The 20,317-nt window shown below is 41.2% G+C and overlaps 3 protein-coding genes across 5 annotated transcripts; 1 reads left to right on the forward strand and 2 right to left on the reverse strand.

The window, feature by feature from the left end:
- Position 1: 1 nt before the first annotated feature.
- LOC105698628 lies at positions 2 to 4,431 on the reverse strand. Of its 2 annotated transcripts, none has more exons than XM_012423032.2 (15): positions 4,221 to 4,431; positions 3,924 to 4,119; positions 3,674 to 3,839; positions 3,386 to 3,564; positions 3,146 to 3,289; positions 2,918 to 3,075; positions 2,493 to 2,836; positions 2,308 to 2,419; positions 2,093 to 2,222; positions 1,851 to 1,990; positions 1,550 to 1,753; positions 1,167 to 1,316; positions 839 to 999; positions 486 to 705; positions 2 to 356 (listed from the first exon to the last, which is right to left on the reverse strand). In XM_012423032.2, the coding sequence occupies exons 1-15, from the start codon at positions 4,258 to 4,260 to the stop codon at positions 217 to 219; spliced, it is 2,484 nt and encodes an 827-aa protein (XP_012278455.1). In that variant the 5' UTR covers positions 4,261 to 4,431; the 3' UTR covers positions 2 to 216. The 2 variants fall into 2 exon arrangements, with proteins under 2 accessions (XP_012278455.1, XP_012278454.1); XM_012423031.2 differs by having other exon boundaries at positions 3,146 to 3,304.
- Positions 4,432 to 4,616: 185 nt separating this feature from the next.
- Positions 4,617 to 14,551, forward strand: LOC105698632 (adenylate cyclase type 8). The gene is made up of 23 exons (XM_012423037.2): positions 4,617 to 5,019; positions 5,162 to 5,631; positions 5,709 to 5,893; positions 6,745 to 6,981; positions 7,074 to 7,226; positions 7,610 to 7,833; positions 7,914 to 8,071; positions 8,137 to 8,326; positions 8,429 to 8,613; positions 8,817 to 9,015; positions 9,144 to 9,302; positions 9,375 to 9,604; positions 9,747 to 9,883; positions 9,955 to 10,258; positions 10,332 to 10,526; positions 10,719 to 10,816; positions 11,016 to 11,900; positions 11,995 to 12,232; positions 12,325 to 12,451; positions 12,600 to 12,706; positions 12,792 to 13,055; positions 13,430 to 13,638; positions 14,092 to 14,551. The coding sequence occupies exons 5-23, from the start codon at positions 7,168 to 7,170 to the stop codon at positions 14,111 to 14,113; spliced, it is 3,990 nt and encodes a 1,329-aa protein (XP_012278460.1). The 5' UTR covers positions 4,617 to 5,019; positions 5,162 to 5,631; positions 5,709 to 5,893; positions 6,745 to 6,981; positions 7,074 to 7,167; the 3' UTR covers positions 14,114 to 14,551.
- Positions 14,552 to 14,682: 131 nt separating this feature from the next.
- Positions 14,683 to 19,997, reverse strand: LOC105698625 (symplekin). 2 transcript variants are annotated; one of them, XR_002762269.1, is made up of 17 exons: positions 19,944 to 19,997; positions 19,586 to 19,782; positions 19,203 to 19,436; positions 18,844 to 19,130; positions 18,540 to 18,769; positions 18,271 to 18,459; positions 17,737 to 18,179; positions 17,392 to 17,664; positions 17,130 to 17,313; positions 16,809 to 17,050; positions 16,556 to 16,734; positions 16,305 to 16,465; positions 16,098 to 16,233; positions 15,663 to 16,027; positions 15,491 to 15,568; positions 15,032 to 15,422; positions 14,683 to 14,947 (listed from the first exon to the last, which is right to left on the reverse strand). XR_002762269.1 is itself a non-coding variant. In XM_023433264.1 (16 exons), exons 1-16 carry the CDS (start codon positions 19,995 to 19,997, stop codon positions 15,339 to 15,341), a joined length of 3,336 nt encoding a protein of 1,111 aa, XP_023289032.1. In that variant the 3' UTR covers positions 14,683 to 15,338. The 2 variants fall into 2 exon arrangements, 1 of the variants encoding a protein (XP_023289032.1); XM_023433264.1 differs by having other exon boundaries at positions 14,683 to 15,422.
- Between the last annotated feature and the right edge of the window lie 320 nt (positions 19,998 to 20,317).

The following is a 20,317-nucleotide window of genomic DNA, read 5'->3' on the forward strand; positions in this document are numbered from 1 at the left end:
CCCATGTAATTTTCTTTACACAATATAAAAATTATATTCTATTATACGGTCCAAAAAATTACAGTTTATGAATTACTACTCGTTATTAGCATAGGTCCAGAACATTGCAATTGACAACTTACAGTGGCCAAAAAAGCAAAAGTTCCTGTTGTTAAGTTTCAACTTACAGTACTCTGCAAGTGCCCACTCACCACTCCTACAACAAACCATTATTATTTAATAACTTATAAGTATGATGGAAAGAATTAAAATTAATGGTACGGTGAGGCCAGCAATGCCTGCGCTGCTGACGCAGACTAGATTTTCGTAGGAAATTGTGAATTTAATCATGTGTGGGAATCTGCAGACTTTCTTATCTGAAACAGATTAAAGGTGAATGTATTATATAATAATTTATATTTTTATATTAAATAGTACGTCTAAAATACACCAAATAAAAATGCGTCAAGGAACGATTCCTTAGACTTGTATCATCTAAAGCTCACCTATACAATGGTACGATTGGCTAGTAGAATTTGTAGTCGTTATCGACAAATAAACAGGACTACACTCGTGGATTAAACTTGCGTCGTTGCAGGGCAATTCAATTGTGTGTGTATTACCAGTTACTGATGTGCAAGTACCATTGGTCCAGATTTCTGTTGTATCCATGGGAGCATCTCGCGACACGCAGACTTTCAGCGTGCCCCAACCAGCTCCTTGAACCTGCAAAATGAAATTAATTTCATCTTCTTCCCTACAATTCTGATAACGACTTTTCACTTCGTGAAAGAAAAAGCACCTAATGAGAAAATCCGACAAATTATGCAAATGCGACACAAGAAAATACTAATTTTACCTTTATTCTAGGTATGTCCTCGGCACCTGGAGCGAAGAAATAGTTTGGATGAAGTCTGTAATAATTGACAGTAGAAGGTTCCACGTAATCTACGAATTGCCTCGAACTTCCCTTCTTGTCGTTGGTAGCTCCGCATTGAGAATTGATGAGCCTCTTAGGAACTGCATAAAACGCGTGGAAAATAATTTATCGCATAAGAAAAATGATAACAATGTTCAGAATAGACATTTTAATCGGAAGAAGACTCTTTCTCCTTTTTTATAATATTTTGCAACGTTTTATACGTAAGCTTGATCATTGACTTTTTATTTAAAGAGCCTTCTCTTACCTTGCTTTATCCTGGACACAACGTTATCCAAATACGAGAATGATTCTGGCGTGTTGCCAATCTGAACGTTGAAGATATCCTTCATTGGATCTCGAACCAACTCCGACCACTTGTCCTTCGGCCCATAAGTCAAAAACAGGATCGTAAGGTCTGTTAAAATACAAACAAGAAAATATCAGCAGGAGTCTTACCATTTCCGTAGTGCTTCTAAAGTATAATTAATATTCCGTGTGAAGTGCAGAATGTCAATATTTATATGCAGTCAGAAACTGGGGCATTAGTTTAACCTTATTAACGTCCTCTTCCAGGCCCCGCGACTCTCCTCACCCCTTTTCTCCGTGCATTACGGTGCATTGGACTGTGAAGAGTGACCTACAACTCACCTGGTGCTTCCTCGTAAATAGTTTTCAGGAGTTCCATGCAGTACTCCTTGTCAAGATCGGAAATAGCAGAGGACTGATAAGGAATTATTAGGACCACGTCCGAATTACTTCCACCGATGCCTAATCGCTGCTCCTCGTTCATCTTGTCAACGCGCGAAAGGCGAACATTTTCCAACACTTTTGGCAAATTGAAGCCTCCGGACGCTGAAAGGTGCACATGAATACAAAAGACGCAATAATCTTCCGTCATTTCTCATGAATACTAATTAATAAGGATTCCACGTTCTTTTGGTATACGTACAATTTTGATAACGAGTGATATTAAAGCCATGGAAGTCCAGAATTGTGTTGGTGCTCGGAATAACGACACCTCCGTCCTGCGCGTTAATCAACGTAAAATTGCTGCCATACTTGTCGACGTCGATGAGGTCGAAGAGCGTTCTATAAATAAAATAATGAAAATCTTTATTTAATCCTTTGTATTCTAATGGCTCCTCTACGGCGACGGTTTGCAGTTGATTATTAATAAATAAATGTAATTACGCTAAAACAGGCTGTATGGACGTGAAAGGCCAATCGATGTCCAGAACGACCGTCAGATCCACCGCAGGACGACTTTGATCCTTCGGGTTGTTTAAATCCGGACAGGCTGGGTCACCGTTCATCGACGTCTCTGTTAGCAGTTAAAGGGACATGCAAGTATACTTAATAATTTTAACTTTATGGGAAATTTCAACTCCTTGTTTCAAGGTACTTACCAACATGGTTCAATAACGTCTGCACGGCGATCATGGAGAACTTTTGCATGGTAGATGATTCGATGCCTGCTTCCGCTAGTTCACGATTCAATATCAAAGAAGCACTGAAAGCCTGAAACAAATGGTTTATCTTGTATCTGTTACATACAACAATTAAATGCAGCGAGACTGCAAGAATGGAGTACCTGTCCAAACAAAGCTGGCTCTGGAGCAGCCGTGGGGAATAAGGCTTTTCGATTACAGGCTCGTATCGTCGGGCTGAATACTCCTCGAGGTCCGTAATACATGTCGAATACTTGCGAAAGTCGTAAACTCGATACTTTTGAGTCCCAGTCCTCAAAGCCCTCGGCAATGATCAATCCATCCAAGTCTCCTCTGATTTCAGCAGCGGTGAATTCGAGGTTTTCGCTCGAGCCGAGGAAGTACCACCGAGGTAACGTTGAGGAATTCCAATTGCCGTTTACTCCAATATCCATTTCTTCATTCCGCATGTGGGGCCCCTGCAATATCGCCATCTCTGCCAAGTCGCCTGTGGGTAAATATATTTAATTAATAGAAATCCCAAAACGAAGGAATTCCCAGGTATCTGGTTAAACAAATTCATTTTTACCAGCTAACGTCGCCAGCCATACATTGTTTACTGACACATCTTCGGATAATCCACTATCCATGGCTCGACCTCGTAGAACATCACGGACCGAAACTGTTTGCGGCTGCAAACCTGCTGCGAGGCCAGCTAGGACAGCCCCAGCTGATACCGCACCCCAGCTGAAATGATAACGATGACGTAAATCTCATCGTAATTTTTAACTCGTATTATTTAAACATTCCTTATTACCGTGTCTTTATAACTCCATTCTCTACGGGACATCTACTACGAGGGTGTTCAATGGAAAACCGAGCAGTGTCCGGATGATTCGGTGGTAAATCCGGATACACTGAATTTGGATCCACCGTGATCGTCGCAGGCTTGCCTTCGCTGCTGTTAATTAAATCCCTGATAATTTTAAGCGTGATAAATTTACATAATATTCGTATAATCTAAATGTGTCACTTGATTTTCAAGATCTGTACTTACAACTGCTCGGGCGTTAACGTCTCCACGTCTTCGGGTATACTTTTTCGGATGCCACTGTCGTCATCGTCGACGCTTCTTTTCCACTGTCTGTAAAGCTCGTTTGTCAGTTTACATGTGGTTCCTTCGTCGCCCCGCTCGAATAATTCGATACTACTCGATAACATGGCGTGAAGGGAGCACTGTGAACATTTATTAATTAATATTAATAGAAGACATTTTTTTAGGATGGCGAAGATCCAGTTAATGCATTATTGACGTTCATGCAGGACAACTTGTGATGCTTCTCACCCGTTCGATAATCGTGAGGCTCTCATTAGGAAACGTTCTCGCATTACTGGGGATAAGACGTAAAGTTGCTTCTTGCTTAGCCGATTGTTCAGAACTCGTGGCGTATGGAGTAACACCTTGCTGGTCGCGAATTGAGGGATTAAACACGATACCGTCTCGACGGAATCTGAAAATGATATTTAGTAACGATCATAACATTTTTATTACTTTATGTCACTAGCAACTCGTTGGCTGATCAATATTTTTTTACCTGTGCAGGATGACTGAAGATAAAGTGCGAGAATCCATATTTAACCCCTCGATGTCCTCAATTTTCCGAAGAAGGGCGATCAAAGTCTGCATGGTATGAGGTAGCCTGTTGTCTTTGTTCAAGATATAGGTATCATTGTAACACTCCACAACCACGGATGGCAATTTTTTCGAGGCATTTTCACGGGCGAAAATTACTGCAAAACATCAGCCCATGTACATCAAATCGATAAAAAAAGATGTCTAAGTCAGGCGTTCATTCAGAGATTGTTCATGTAATTCTTAAAAGTACTCTTACCCAAGATACACGCGACGATCAGGTACAAACGTTTATACATTGTTGATGTTTGAAGCAATGCGAATGTTCACGTATTTTTCGGCCGCCTGAAAATTAATTTCACTGCACCTTGCGAGATCACAAATCTAGGCAGATTTAATTCGCATAACTCATCGCGGTCAGTGCACGGAGTCGCCTTTTCCTCGTTCCTTTTTTTTTTAACTAACGATGAGAGTCGACTAGTATCATCCAGGTAGAGTACCACACCTCTCGGCCGATATCGGAGGACCTGCCGCTCTTATCCGATGATAAGATACGGCACCCCGTTAGTGGAGGTGACGAATGTTGTAACGATGTATCATGGAGAAATTCATAGTACCTGCCTAGTTCTAGGCAAACGGAAAAAAGAATTTCCGCCGTACGAAAATAAGTTAAACACTGTTTAACCGATGTTCTTCTTATTCACAGAATGGCCAGGAACGGGGATCTTGGAAGAATATTGAAACCACTCTGAACATGTAGAGTAATGAGAGGGAAATAACAAACAAGAATCAGCGCGATGCGTAATGGTGTTCATTCAATTCTTTTTAGAATTTTATCAGCCGTGAGTCACGCTCTTTACTAATACGGAGCCACGTCGATTCTGACGGAATTGTATTACGATGAAATCATTAAAGCACACTCATGGGGAGATTTATCATACGGTCTAATTGCTCGGCAGGTACTGGAAATTACGGTGAACTTCAAAATGAATTCTTTAACGCATAACCGCTCCTCCGTTCCAGCTTGCAAGATGGCGGCAGCGAGAGCAATGCTAACCGTGAGCACATTTTCTACATTCTGGAAGAATCGAGACATGTTCCCATGCATGAACCAATTTCCTACGTCGCTTGGACGTCCCATAGATATTAAGAACCCTTAAATAATGTTCGATATTACGTAGCAATATTCTTCCATTACAGATAGTAAGATAACGACGGCGAAGACGGTGCCCTCGTGAGCACATTTTCCTACGTCACAAGAACCGCAACAATTGGCATGGGAAAATCGTAAACGTATGAGATGCATCTTCCTCTTCTTTCCTGAAGGCTCGTAAGTAAACCGAATGCACTAATTAGCTTGTGGTCTTAAATATTCATTTTCAATCGCATCCCCTTTTTCGATCTCGGAGCTGCAAAAATGGCAGCAGAGGGAAACCCCTCGGGAGAATTGCTGGGTGCCGAATACGAAATCCCCTCGAAAGTTATTAACGAATACCGGTGTACTTGGGATACCAACCGAAGGCAATTCTCACAGCATCCCTTGTACAATAAACGAGAGGGGATGAAACTCTGTGACGTCAATAGGCTATCGCACGTCGGTGGATTCACATGGCTGCCTTCGAAGATCAGCCAGACGCAAAGGTGTCCGGTAAAGGTGCGACGCGCGCCAGGTATTTGTGACTCCACATTTTCCCAATAAATATCCTCTTTCTAGAGACGCGCGGACAATAATATTTTCTATTTCCAGTTGGCGGAAAATCTGATTTTCGCCTCCGATGAGTTGACATTAGAGAGAGTGTAATTTCAAAGATAAAGGTGTAATTCCCCGGTTTTCCTATAAATATCCTCCTTCTGGAAACTCCGTAAACGACCACATTCAGTTTTATCAGTTTCGACGAATTTTAATGTACGAGAGGGTGAAATTAAATTAAGGTAAATTAAAACGTTCTCTGAAATTAAACGAAATCTAATGAAATTGTTCTGTGAGATCGGCAATGTAATCCGCTTAAAAACTGCTGTAAAAAGTTAACGATATTGTGCTGTTGTTAAATGAAAGGGGTGTATGTATGTGGTTAAACTTTACTTTGGTGCAATTGTGCCAGATATTTGTGACCACATTTTCCCAATAAATATCGTCTTCTTAGAGACCGCGCGAACAATAATATTTGCTATTTCCAGTTGACGGAAAATCTGATTTTCGCCTTCGATGAGTTGACATCAGAGAGAGTTGTAATTAGAAAGTTAATGTGTAATTTTCCAGTTTTCCTATAAATATCCTCCTTTTGGAGACTCTGTAAACGACCGCATTCAGTTGTATCAGTTTCAACGAAATTTAATGTACGAAAGAGTGAAATTAAATTAAGGTAAATTAAAACGTTCTCTTAAATTAAATTAAATCTAATGAAATTGTTCTGTAAGATTAACCTCACTGTAATCCGCTAATAAATTGCGGTAAAAAGTTAATATCGTGCTGTTATTAAATGAAAGGGATGTATGTATGTGGTCAAATTTCACTATGGTGCAGTTGTGCATTTACTTTTGGTAAGCTCTGGGATTTCAGTGAATGTGAGTAAATCGATTTCCGGTTGAAAACACCCGAGCGGCCTTGATATCAATAAAAAATATAATATACACATACGAGAGGAAAAGAAAAAAAAACTACGCGCTAGCTCTTTTCAAAATTCCGCAACAGTTGCCTAAAATATCAAATAGATTTACACGTAAAGCAACTCCTAAAAATAAATATAACTGATAATGCATAACTAATTGTTGATTATTTCCAGAATGTGTACCTGGATGAGAAAGTAATACACTTCAGCAATTGTGAATTAGTAGGAAGATTAGTTGCGCGTTAAAGTTCAGGACCATTGTTTATGTGAAAGAAATGAAGCGATTTCTCGTCCTCGTTGGTGATCTTGTGCAAAAAGATACGACAGAACGATGCTGCGTCGAGGACGATACGAATCTTGAAAACAAAGAGATCTGGAATAAATCCAGAACTGAATTTATAAGCCACTGCTGTAAGTGCGCATAAATAATTATTCGGTATTAAATGGTTTTACTATGAAACTGTAGGGTCACCACGCCTACATCCTTATCATTTATAATTTAGGAAGAACTTTATCACTCACGATGTCGAATTTTCGCACGAATGCATCGTTGGAAGCAACGTGAGGCATTAAGAAAAAATAAATCATTGCAAGATAATGATTACAGAACAGACGTGGAGTATGATGCTTGACAGTGATGTTACAAGCATGAACGAGTAAGCAACTTTCGGTATTTAGAATGGATCGAACGTAGTACCATAAGCCCTTTATCGTGTACTTTTAGTAAAAATCATTTGGATCCTTCCCCCGACGAGGACTGAGTTTCCCCCACTGAAATCCAGTCCGCATAATTCCGCTGTTTAATAAACAAAATACATTATCATGCACTTGGACCGCCTATTGCCGGAACACCTCGTCCTTGAAATTAGTAACCCAGAGTACCTCTACACGAATTAATTGCGCTCGGTGCTCGTAATCTGCATGCTATTTTTATTAGAGAAAGAAAAGACGTTAGGAAATTCTGCTAATGCCGTGTAAGTCATAGTTGAAATTAAGTTAGCTGGGCATGCTCAACGACAAAACTAGACTCGTATCTCAGATCGGGTATTTCACCGCGGAAGCAATTATGGATTAAGGCCGTGAAAAAGCTCACATCCGAGAGGCTCGGAAGGGAGGGTCTTGCAGCTTGGAACTCCGAACTCGGAGCAATAGACATTAAAGCCATGGAGAAAATAGTCGAGGACGAAAAGGAAACTGTCGAGGAAGCGGAGCCTGCCGCTGCTAAGCAACCTATTCTGGAAGAGGAGACTCATACTCAGCCAGGTTCTCCATTTTTCTAAAGCTCCTCCTCTACGATTTGCCCATTGTGTGCGAGTTCTTCGACGTTCTTCGTCAATTTTCAGACGTTTTCAAGAAAGGCATCATGATCAAGGGAATATTCTGCCCATCCCTGACCAACAGTTTTCACAACGAACAGTTGGAGTCGTCGTATCTGATTTATTCCAATTGTCAGAGACAGAAATCACTCATCATGCTCAACGTAATAGACCTCGGTCTCAAGGTGAATGTTATTAATAAAAAATCATGCGAAGAAATTGTCATTAATTTCTGCTAATTGGCGGTTAGATTGCACTCGTTGTTACCTGGCTGTGGCGAAGAAACGAGGTGAGCGATGGATTGGTCGAGTCGATATCTTGGACGATTTGTTGCATGATCGCAAACTTGATGGTCTGCATTTTGGGCTGGTGGCGGTGTTTCTCAAATAATTACTTGTACTGGGCCTCAGTCTTCACTTGGCTTTTCATAAACTCTCAAGGTAGGGCCTGAAACATCTCACGGCAAATTGACAATTAAATCCGGGGGACTTTTTATTGGATGAAGAAATTCTTAAGATACTCCCTGCGAATTAAATCTGCAGGTTTCATCGGCGCAGGACTGAATTTCACTACTCAACAAAGGTGGATGTGGTACGTTCTCTTCGTGGTGTACGCTCCTTATGCCATGTTGCCTCTGCCTTTGCGATGGTGCGTCTTGGCCGGCTTTGGAACTGCTTTTACGCATTCAGCGATGGCCGTTATCACTCTAATGCGCGATTCGCAATACGTGAGTACGTCGGTACCATCCTATACTTTGTTTCGCCCGAGAGAAAGCTTCTACTTCCCGTAACAAAATAAAAAATAAAAGTAGTATAGAGGTCTTGGATGGCGGTCAAGGTAAAGAGACTCGGTCTTCAGCTGCATACGTGTACTTGGCGCGGTGTCGACCATCGTATCACAAAGTTCAGGGATGATTCTCGTTTTTCTCAGTTCCAGGAGACGAAATGCATATTGCAAATGCTTGCAACAAACGTACTCCTGTATCTCGCTGTGAACCTCGCCGGCCTGTACACAAAGTATTTAACGGATAGAGGACAACGCCAAGCATTTTTGGAGACCCATCGATCAATGGAGACGCGGCAACGCACCCAAAACGAGAACAATCGCCAGGAAAAGCTGCTACTCTCTGGTACTTTTACCGCATCTTCCACTTGTACACCTTGTTTTCTGGAGTTCCTAAAAAAAAAAACGCAATGCAGTGAGACGTAGGTAATTAATTTCTCATAAATCCGAGGCATTCTATTCAACATTTTCCAGTTCTTCCGGACTTCGTAGCCAAGGAAATGATTCGCGACATAGCTCGCGAGACGGCACGAGGAGGAACAATTTCTTTTACGCCTAACCAGTTCCACCGAATCTACATACATCGCTATGAGAACGTCAGCATTCTTTTCGCAGACATCAAAGGATTCACCGGTAATAGCGAGTGCCGGTCAAGAATGTAGGGTAGTAAGTGCCGAAAGGTACGCAAATTTCATTTCTTTTTAGCCCTGGCGAGTCAATGCAGTGCTCAGGAACTCGTCAAGGTCCTGAACGACCTCTTCGCTCGCTTCGATCGACTTTCGGCAGAGAATCATTGCTTGCGAATCAAACTTCTTGGAGATTGTTACTACTGCGTCTCGGGTCTTCCCACTGCTAGACCAGACCATGCACATTGTTGCGTGGAAATGGGGCTGCACATGATAAAGGCCATCCGCGACGTACGATACACCACCAAGGTATGGCCTCCGGATTTTAATTCCCTGAAAAAAAGAATTCAAAGGATTAAATTAATTATATAGGTAAAAGATGAGAGTACATTCTCGTACCTTTTTACCTTTTGTCAAGTCTCGATCCATAAGTAGTCGATTTTGAGCACAGGTGGACCTGAACATGCGGATAGGAATTCACAGTGGTTCCGTGCTTTGTGGAGTTTTGGGATTGCGGAAGTGGCAATTCGACGTCTGGTCCTACGATGTAACCCTGGCAAATCATCTCGAGAGTGGAGGCATACCTGGGTATCTAGAATTTCTTTAAAGATGTAACTAGAGTAGATCGTAATTATTTCTCTGTGGTTAACGTCCTTTAGGAGAGTGCATATCTCTGCCGACACCTTGAACTGTCTCAACGATGCGTACGACGTGGAGCCTGGTCACGGAGCTGAAAGGGACAATTATTTAAAGGAGAGAAACGTGGTGACGTATTTAATCAAGCAAGTGGAGCCTCTGAGGTCCAGAAGAAGATATTCCTCGCGGCCGAAAATATGGGCCGAAGACGACACGAATAGAACTCGCAAAAGCTTCAGGATTTCTAATCCCCTTTCGGGTAACAGTGGCCACGGGACGGAGGAAGATGTTGGTCCGGATTGGACCCCAGAGATTCCATTCGGAAACGTAGGAACCTTGTTTAAGACAATGGCGTTTATCCCGATGCAAAGCCGCTTAAAAGAGGAAATGATTTTTACAGCTGAACACTGCGACCTCCATCAGTAATTTGGAGTCCGAGTATCTGGACGACGAGAACGACAACAAGAATCAGAAGTCCACGACGACCTTCTTCTCAAAAGCTGGTGGACTAGAGACTGCCAGTAATAAAAGAATGAGGACTGCTAATATTAACACCTGGACGTTGAGTTACAATGATAAAAGCCTCGAGCAGAAGGTTGATTCCATTTCTGAAATTTCTTCCTGACATCTAATCCTTTCCGGACGAGTGTCGGCAAATAGCCGCCTAAAAACCTTTACAAAGGAAAAGTGTCGTCCGCAAAGGGTTAAAAGGAACATGCTAATTAATATAAACGCTACCAACAATTTTACAAATTATGTATGACATAAATAACGACTCTCTTTACAGTTCGGCCAACTGCGCGAAGACATGTTCAAGTCGAACATGACCTGTTGCTTCGTCATCTGGCTCTTCATCGCTACGTGCCAGGCTGTAATCTTACCAAGGTACGCTGTACCCCGTCGCAAGTAAAGCTTGATCCCTTTTTTGCTATTGAATCTCGTTATTATTATTAATTTTTTTTTAATAATAATCTATTAGAAATACCTTCAATGATTCGCTAAATGTCTGTCAAAGCCTCCAAAGTATTAAATGCCTTCTTAACTTCGTTATACATACAACATGTACATGTTTTACCATCCAAAGCTGCACGGTACTGCTGTTATCTCTCCTGTGCACGACGATCCTACTGGTGGCATCTTCTATTCTGGTAATGGCTGAAGAGTTTAAGAGCCTCCCAAAGTGTCTTCAGCGTGCTTCCTCCTTGCTGGTGCACAAGAAGCAACACCGTACCACCTTCATCTGCGGGGTCATCGCTTTGATGGCCTTGGTCTCTTCCGTGAGCGTTCTGGTCTGTCCAGCCCAGGGTCAATGGCTAGAAGAACCAACCGACCCTAGTAATACATCAACCGCATCAAAACTGATCGACCAACTCGAAGACGCCCCGCCAACGGTCGGCCTGGACGAACTAATTCTAGGATTTCTAGAAGTGGCTTTAAAGGACGATAATACATACGACTCCATCAGGAGATCTTCATCCTCCCTGGAGGACGTGACCACGATCTCCTCCTCGACCTCGAATCTCCGAACGAAGCTGACGACCGCCTTCCAAAGAGGCTCCAGGATGTTCCACCGGCAATTTAGGAAGTTCTCTCATTTTTACAAATACTCGGAGTACTATAAAACTGAGCTGAAGAGACACTACAAGAAGCACGAGGAACGGAGGAAGAGTTCTAGGAAAGAACTGGATGGCTTCTTGGCTTTTGGGAGGAAATTGTTGTCCTATGCAGGAGAGCCATTGGACGTTAACGATAAAGCTGGTCTTGATAAAGAAAGAATAAAGCCCAGTTGTTTAAGACCGGAGCATATAGTCTTCACGTGGATCCTATGTCTCATTGCGCTCGCTTCAGCTTTGAAGTTGTATTACTTGGTCAAGACTGCCTTGGCGAGTGTGATCGTACTTGTCTATGCGGTTCTAATCCTGGTCGTTTGTCGGAAATTATTCGCCTCAAGTTCTGATGGGGATAAGACGTAAGTAAACGCGATTTTCCTTAATTTCTTGCGCTTTTCGCGCGAAACTGTCGAGTTTCTATACGAGGTTCAAGTGGTGACTTCTTGTACGAAGGACGGCGACTCCTCTCTCGGCCCAGATGATGATCTTCCTTGTCGTCTTCCTGGTCATGGTGACATATCACGGCAGGCTCGTCGAAGTTACCTCCAGGCTGGACTTCCTTTGGAAACAACAAGCCGAGAGGGAGTTATCGGACATGATCGAGTCACGGCACAATAACATGCAGCTTCTGAAGAACATCTTACCCGATCACGTTGCTCATCACTTTCTTACGCAGGAAAGAGCCCCTGAGGTTCGTCATTTTACTTGTTAATTGGTAATTAAGTATTAAAAATGTAGCGATAAAGGCATCCTTCGATACCTCTGAACCCCCTTCACTTCAAGGAGCTGTACTCGCAGTCCAGAGACAGAGTGGGCGTGATGTTTGCGAGTGTCCCCAATTTTACGGAATTTTACTCAGAGGACGTCAACAAAGGGATGGAATGCATAAGATTACTGAATGAAATCATCGGTGAGTGTCAAGTGATTTTTATTCCGATAAAATTGCAATCGTCACCTAGACATCAAATTCATTCCTCCTTGAAACCTGATTAATTTCTTTCGATTAAACTCTTTCTGATTTACCAAGTCAAAGCTCGCTTACCACGATTGTTTTTTAGCTGACTTTGACGAGTTACTGGACGAGACTCGATTCCACTGCATCGAGAAGATCAAAACCGTAGGAGCAACTTATATGGCGGCCTCTGGTCTCAATCCAAGCCAAAACGTAGTTATTGTCCTTCGGTGGAACCTTATCGATCAAGGCTCTTCTAATGATCGCTAAAATTTTAACACATCTTTTTTTTTCAAAGGAAAAGTATAAAGACGACAAGGAACACCTCTGCAGACTAGTGGACTATGCCATGTCGATGAGGCTCCGACTGGAGGACGTCAACGTCCACTCCTTCAACAATTTCGACCTTCGAGTAGGAATCAGCTGTGGCCCTCTAGTCGGAGGTGTCATTGGAGCTCGAAAACCTGTCTTCGACATATGGGGTAATACCGTCAACGAGGCATCCAGAATGGACTCAACAGGTGTCATGGGGAAGATCCAAGTTCCTCGTGACATCGCAAAGGTACCTATTCTCGTAGATCAATATCTAACGAGTTGACTTGGCTAATTTCAAAGTGATAAATTAAATATCAAATTGCGGAATAAATACCCGCCGTTACATACTTTGACGAGTCCGACTCGTGATAAAAATGTTCGGCCAAACATGAACATCCACGAGTCAGACTCCCGGTCTCAATTTCGGATAAAACAAATTTTCTTGTTTTGCGGGGATTTTGCCGAGTTAATTTGTACGGCAAAAGGTTAACGTAGTGTAACGTAATCAAAACGGCGGTAACATATTCCTCAACCGAATAAATACGGAAGTAAGAAGAGATAAGTGAAGATTGCCTTGATTTTCGATGATACAAGGAGATAAATGATTCCCTCGGTTTTTAGTATCTAGAATCTCGAGGATACCAGACGCAGAAGCGAGGACATATCGAAGTTAAAGGCAAAGGGACTATGGAGACCTACTTCGTCCTAGGGAAGGGGACGTTTCATCCTGGAGGGTCCACTAAACACACCAGCACTTGTCGCAGCCTCGCTGCAGTCGTCTACGGAGTCGTGCAGGCACGACGAAAGCAGATGCGAGCCCTTAGAAGACCGTAAGCGAGGCTTAGTAACATTGACGACTTTTCCCGCGAGAAAAGAGAAGAAGCATGTTAAGATGTGAAAGCGGCAATAGTTCATGAAACTTTTATACGAACTGGGTGTACCGAATCGTTTCAAACCTTGCAACGTAAATGTGGAGACTCTAAGGAAAGTCCTGACACTCGTGAAATATCAGTTTTTATAAAAAATGCTAAGAATATCTATAAACAATTTTGAAAATAAAAATCGAAATTTTATGGGGGTCAGGACCTTCCTTATGTCTTACATATTTATATTGTAAAATTTGAATAGATTCGGTACACCCAGTTCGGAGGAAAGTTTCATAAACGAGATCTCTTTGTCGCCACTTTCGCATCACCTTAATACTAGATTTCCGCTCGCAAGGGATAAATATGGAATCTAAATCCCTCATTGTTAAAAAACGTTGATTGTATCCTTCCTTTCAGGACGGCTGATCCTACGCTGTGACAGTTTTCTGACTTCCTTCGAAACGGATACTTTACATTAGGAAGTGTTGACCCGAAAACCGTCACGTTACCACCATTGTAGATCTCCACAGACTGGCATTATCGCTCTACCTCCTGGAATTAAATCGTCACAATGACTACAAGATCGATACGAAAACCGGAGTGATAAACTCGAAGTTAGAGACGATCAGCTTGGGAAATATTTGCCAGGAACACTTTGATACCACCAAGGTAGATCCACGGATCTACCTTCTATGCATAGGTTCTCGTCGCACAGACCACCGATGGATTAAAAGACCGGAGAGAATTGATTTCAAAGTTAGATCTTGCTTAGGAAATTCTACCAAAGAAAGCGTACCAGTTGCCAATTGGCTCCAAAGGTTGGAGACGATTGGCTTTAACGTAATTGTCATTTGCAATGCAGCTCTTAATCGTTAATTCAGTGAGAAAGAATGCTTACATTCAACACATCCAACTGCTGTTTGCAAATGCTACGGAGTCGAGTCCCGATGAGACTGGAATCTTCGCTATAAAATTCTTGACTAGATCGGAAACAAAATTGAAGATTCGTTTACGGAATATATTATATATTTTAGCGGCACCTAGATAACTTCTTCTCGATGTACGCAGGAGTGTACATTATATTTAAAATATCCTAATGTCGGTGTATCGCCCAAGTAACAGTTTTGAGGTTAAGTAGGAGACGTCCTATTTTTGCAGGGATTCAAATGCCTTGGGACAACGTTCCTACTTTACCAGAATTCCAAGCGATGCTCTTCGACCATGAATATATCCAGCAGCATGTACTAACTATTAGTAGATTGTTATTAACAGACTGTAAATAAAGATTTGTTGCAAGGGTTCAGACCTGGGATTGGGACTTAAAAAACATAATTTCTTGAAGAAGCCGTTGACTCACTCTTTCCGTAATGTCGTTTATATTTTGATATCCCTTTTCGCGTTAAAGTTACTTTCTCCTTGTCTTTTCACCAACTGAACTGTCACTTGTGAGACTTCAAGAATTCCTAGTGTGACGACTTTCATTAGTCCATTTGAAAGATATTTATATGCACTGGCGATACAAGTGCGTTGCATTATTCAGTCGTTGACGTTCTTAAATATTCATTTTTCTCGAAATAAAAGTTCAGGCCTTCACTCAGTGAGGTTCACATTCTTAAAAGACGTCACGGAGTCTCCTGTATACTCGAAGTTTACTAAATTGGATGTTAATCCAATCCTGGCGGTGCAGGCTCCGATAGATCAATTTCCATCGATTCAGCCTTTTCAATTGAGTAGTCTCCCGGAGGTGCCTTAAAGATAAAATTAAATTTTAATATTTGATAGTTGAACTTACTCTTAACAATATGATTCAACTTACGATATCAAAATCATCATTTGGATCACATAGTGATTTTCCTTGAATGACATCCATTATTGATTGTGGAATGTGTGCTTTCTAAAAATTGGAAGAAAAGGAACCGATAAGTATTCTTAAGTGATTATCTTTAACCCTAATCTCTCCTTGTTGATTTGGGCATGAAAGAATTTACCTGATTTTCAGCAAACGATTCTACATGTGCGAGAAGTGGAGCCTTTAATCCTGGCGCCATTTTAAGAGCTTCGGCGAGCTGAACTGGAGGCAGTTGTAGGATCACTGCGAAACTTTGAGGTTGAGTGCGTTCGCAACATTTTACGAATCCTTCCCAGACCTTTGGTTGCTTCCACACTTGCTTAAGAATGAGACGTTGGAGAATGTTCATGACGAACCCACTGAGTCTTGGATACAGTGCCAAACTCTGGATAACTGTTCGCATGAGTAACGTAGGCAGTGGTGTCATATCCATGAGATGTTGCATTACAACTGCTACGGTCTCTTGAGTGTATGCTTGCTTCTCAGCAAAGCACAATGAAGTGGCTGGAAACGTTAAAACATGTACATTAAATTTTAAAAATGTTTGATAAAGAAATTAAAGAAACCACCATACCTTTTATTACAGTTTTCAGCTCTGCTTTCGTTGGGTCGATACTGTGCAAAGCGATTAACAATTCAGCTGGTGTTATCGGAGATGTATGTGGTATACTGCCATCATTGTTGTGATTCCCCAGTAACCTGTTGAACACCTGCAATGAATGGTAAACAAGGAATTTAATTACTAAAACTGACTGTAAGCCATAAACAAAGATATACTAACCTCTTTGACGACAATAGGGTTCAGTTTAATTAATTTTGGCAGTGCTGCAATGACTTCTTTCTTCGTTAGCCCATTTAGTACTGGTATCAAGAATCTTACATCGGAGACTCTGGTCTGATAGAGCTCCCTTACTCTGGCTACCAATTCTGCACTTGGAGGAGCTGTAATGATAAAAGTAAGTAATATCATTGAAAGTTTTAGCAACATTAATAAAATTAAAATAAAAATCAAGTATTTAGTATAGAACTTACATTTCTCCGTCAAAATGTGGATAATTCGAGTAACTAATGTCTCTGCTCCTTTTGGACAGTTTTCTACAAGCGCCAAAAGCTGAGGGCTTCCCATACCCAGGGACCTGACAGGACCTTCCACTAATCGAAGAACCATCCTTTTCACATCTGGTCCCATTGACGTATATACACGTGCCAATCTATTTAAAAGTAAAACATAATCAATGCATTCTGAATGCAAAGTTATTCTACCGTTAAACCATATTTATCTTACTCGTAAATGAGGTCTTGATGTTCTGTTAAGAGAGCCAGATACAATCCAAGACATGCCCTCGTAGTTGACTCTGACCATAGGTCTTCAATTTGAGGCCTGCCTCTGTCTTGCCCAAATACTATTTCTGGTGGATTATGTAGCCTCAAGAAACCCAAATAGAGAACTGCATACTCTTCTATCAATTTACTCAGCTCGGGACGTGCATATAGCTCTACGACTAATCGAATCGCTGCCTCCCTTATCTTCTCGCCAATGAAACAATAACACGATTAATAAGAGCATAAATACGTTAACAACCTCAAAACCTTTTAAAAAAATTACCGTATTGTTTTCGTGGCCAGTGTGACAGAGCAGTACATTCAAGAAAACTAATTGTTTTGTGGGCCGGCGAATGACCATCTCCTTAAGGAGCTGCAAAGGTGCAAGTCCTCGGGTTTCATCCGATGACACTAATTTCAATGCTTCCACAGCATCTTCAGTGATGAGCGGTGCTTCCAAATATAACCTTAAATGTGAAAATTAACAATTTAGTAGAATGCAATTCTATGTACTTCATCGTGCAAGTGTCTTACAAGATAAGCACCTTGAAAGTAACGTATCTCTATCTTTGCCCTGGATTAAATCGATTGCGGACACTAAAGTGCAAAGTAAAAAATTATACGCTTGGTGTGGAGCTTCCTGAGGTTTCGTACACAAAGTAGTTCTCCTCTGAAAACCCTGAAGTAATGCATACTCCTCGTAAAGCCACCCCAACGCCAGGTCCAATCGAGTACGCATGTCATCCGTAATGTAACGAAGAACAGACTCTTTGATATATGGATTAAAGGTTGCAGCCAGAGTTGTTAAAATTTTGGACCTGTTGATGATTTCGTTAAAATCAAGAAATCACTAAATGAATTAAGTTTATAAATATAAAAGGAGGGAATACCTGACAGGAGCTACGCCACCAAGGATCGCAACCTTTTCTGCAAAAAGGATTCTGTTCACCGCCATTAATAGCATCTTCTCTTTCATCTCCTTTGAAAGAGGCTTCGTAACTTCTGACAACTTTAAGGATTTTAATCTATTTCTAGCTTTCGCAAGCGATTTCTCAGCCTCAAGCGTTGCCCTTGCTTCCTTCTCCTTTTCCCTGTCTTTCTCCCGCTTCCGTTCCCTCTTTGCTTCAGCCACGCTTATCGTTGGATTTTTAATCAAATCTTCCATGACAGCTTCCTCATCCTTTGCATCTTTCTTGGTTTTCTTCGCTTTTGCTTGCTTGATTTGATTCGCTAACAGTTTAGCAATGGTTTGTCGCTGAATAGTTATATCTGTCGTAGCACTTGGTTGATAGTCTCGTTGGAAGATTGCAGTCATTGTATCTGGTACCCATGCCTTATGAATACAAATTTTCAAGTAAAAAAAAAATAACTCAAAAGTAAAAATAATGTCGAAACTCTTTCCTTGTCATAATTCTAAATCTTACCATACTGTCCATAACAAGATCTGTTGCAATTTCTACACTTAATCTTTCTGCAATATAACTCTCCGGGAGCTCGATTAGTTCTGGAGGTTTTGGAGGCTGCACAGGAACTACTGGAGGCTCGGGTTCTTCAGGAAGAATAGGAATTGCCTCCAATTTCGCTCGTTTCGCAGCATTAGCCGCTGCAGTTTCCTGAAAGAGTAAAAAATAAAACTGACAATAAACATTCAAATTTATTTAATAGTTCTCAGATAAAATTAATCGATCGCTACCTGTTGCCTTTTCTTCATTCGGCGAATATCTTCTGGTTTTGGGTATGCCTTGACAATCTCTTGTTCCTTTGCTCCAAGCTGGCTCAACTGTCGGGCTATCGATGAAGCAAACTCCAAGCTTGCAGGATGTTTCATCAAGCCAAGTAGAGTAAGCTTCAGTTGTTTCTGAACACTTGTTACTTGAGAGTCAGAAAGTGTCGGTGGTAGATCATGTTGAAGCCTCTGCAAAGCTGTTGAATAAATTTATTAGATTTCGAGGACTTATAAGGAGTTGCAAATTATATATGTTTTTGGTTCATGGTACCTTGAATTACTCCTGGCATAAATTGAGGGCGCGTTTTAGCGATAAGCGCCAGCGATCCCATGCACGTCATCAGATTTACGCTACTGACATGTGGAGAACCGTGAAATTTAATTAACAATTCCATTACATGATTAGCTTCCTCTTCCAATTTTCGTCTACGAGCAATTTTGAGAGTCAACGGCACATCTTCCAAAGAAAAATCATCAGGTTTCTTTGGAGCATCAGGATCAGGGTACGTCTGTATTAGAACAACGCCTTCTAAGAACTTCACCGCTTGCGTCCTGATCCTACATTAATAAAAATTAAACAAAAGCATCAGATACTGAACAGTGCTTGTTCATTGAATTGAGTAAACTTACCCATCATTGTCACTGTCAATCATATTTATAATTTGAACCTTGAGCATACTAAGCTGCGTCCATGCCATTTCCATTTCAGGTGTCACTAAAGAGGCGCTTGCTATCCATTTCAAAGCAGCTCTGAGAATTCGACTGCTTGCCCTTAGAGCTCGCTTCGAAACTGCAGATGCATCATCAGAAACTAGCCTCGATAAAACATGTACCATGCAAGGAATAACATCTGGATGTTTTACTCTGAAAACCAACATATTATATTTTTACAGAGCATTACCACATTCCACGACTAAATAATTGAGTAAATGGCTGTAAAGCAGCCTTTAAGGTACCGTTAATCCATTCGGTATTAAACATTTTCAGAACGTATTAAAATTCAGGTTTATTACCCAGTATCATCGATAAATCCCGCTATGGTCTTTCGCACCTCGGCATTCCTATCACAAGCAAACTGCAATACCTCATCCAAGTATAAATTAAGCAAATGCGGTTCTTTATTTACAAGAACTTCTTGAGCCTTAGCTAAATTCGCAACCTTCGTCACCTCGGTAGTGCTCATAGAGGCTTCGTTTAGCCATTCTATAATCTGAAATTCATAAAAGTTAATGTGAATCCTTTGCACTAAGGAATATATCGATCACCCCAAAAACACATGTCCAAGAGTACGTTTAACTGCTTTATATTTCTGAAGATCTCAATGATATACAGCAGTATTATAAAAAAAAAAAGTGAGGTTATACCACTAACCAAATCACCAGATTCTTTTTCCGGCTCTGACCTCCTATGAATTCGGGGATCCATTTTATATCGACCTTATTCCCGTAAAAAATTGATTATACTCGGGTTAAAAACATGAATTAAAATTGGGCCAAGTCAGTAACAGGCGTCAAGTAATGAATACATATTTTCACGACCCGCTGGAACCCATCGGTACTATCTAGAATACGTAGATATTCTCCCAGAATATCTAAAGAAAAATAAACAGATACACCGGTGCTTTTCCGGAATTGGCTGAAATCTCGAAAAAAATCCTCGTATATCGTATCTACATCACGATCGTTTTCAATTCCAAATGTCAGAACCACGGCAATAAATGGGAAGCCATATTGAACGATGGTAAG

Source organism: Orussus abietinus, unplaced genomic scaffold (genome assembly GCF_000612105.2).
Source record: "Orussus abietinus isolate OABI.00-Male unplaced genomic scaffold, Oabi_2.0 scaffold31, whole genome shotgun sequence".
In the NCBI taxonomy this organism is placed as follows: Eukaryota; Metazoa; Arthropoda; class Insecta; order Hymenoptera; family Orussidae; genus Orussus; species Orussus abietinus.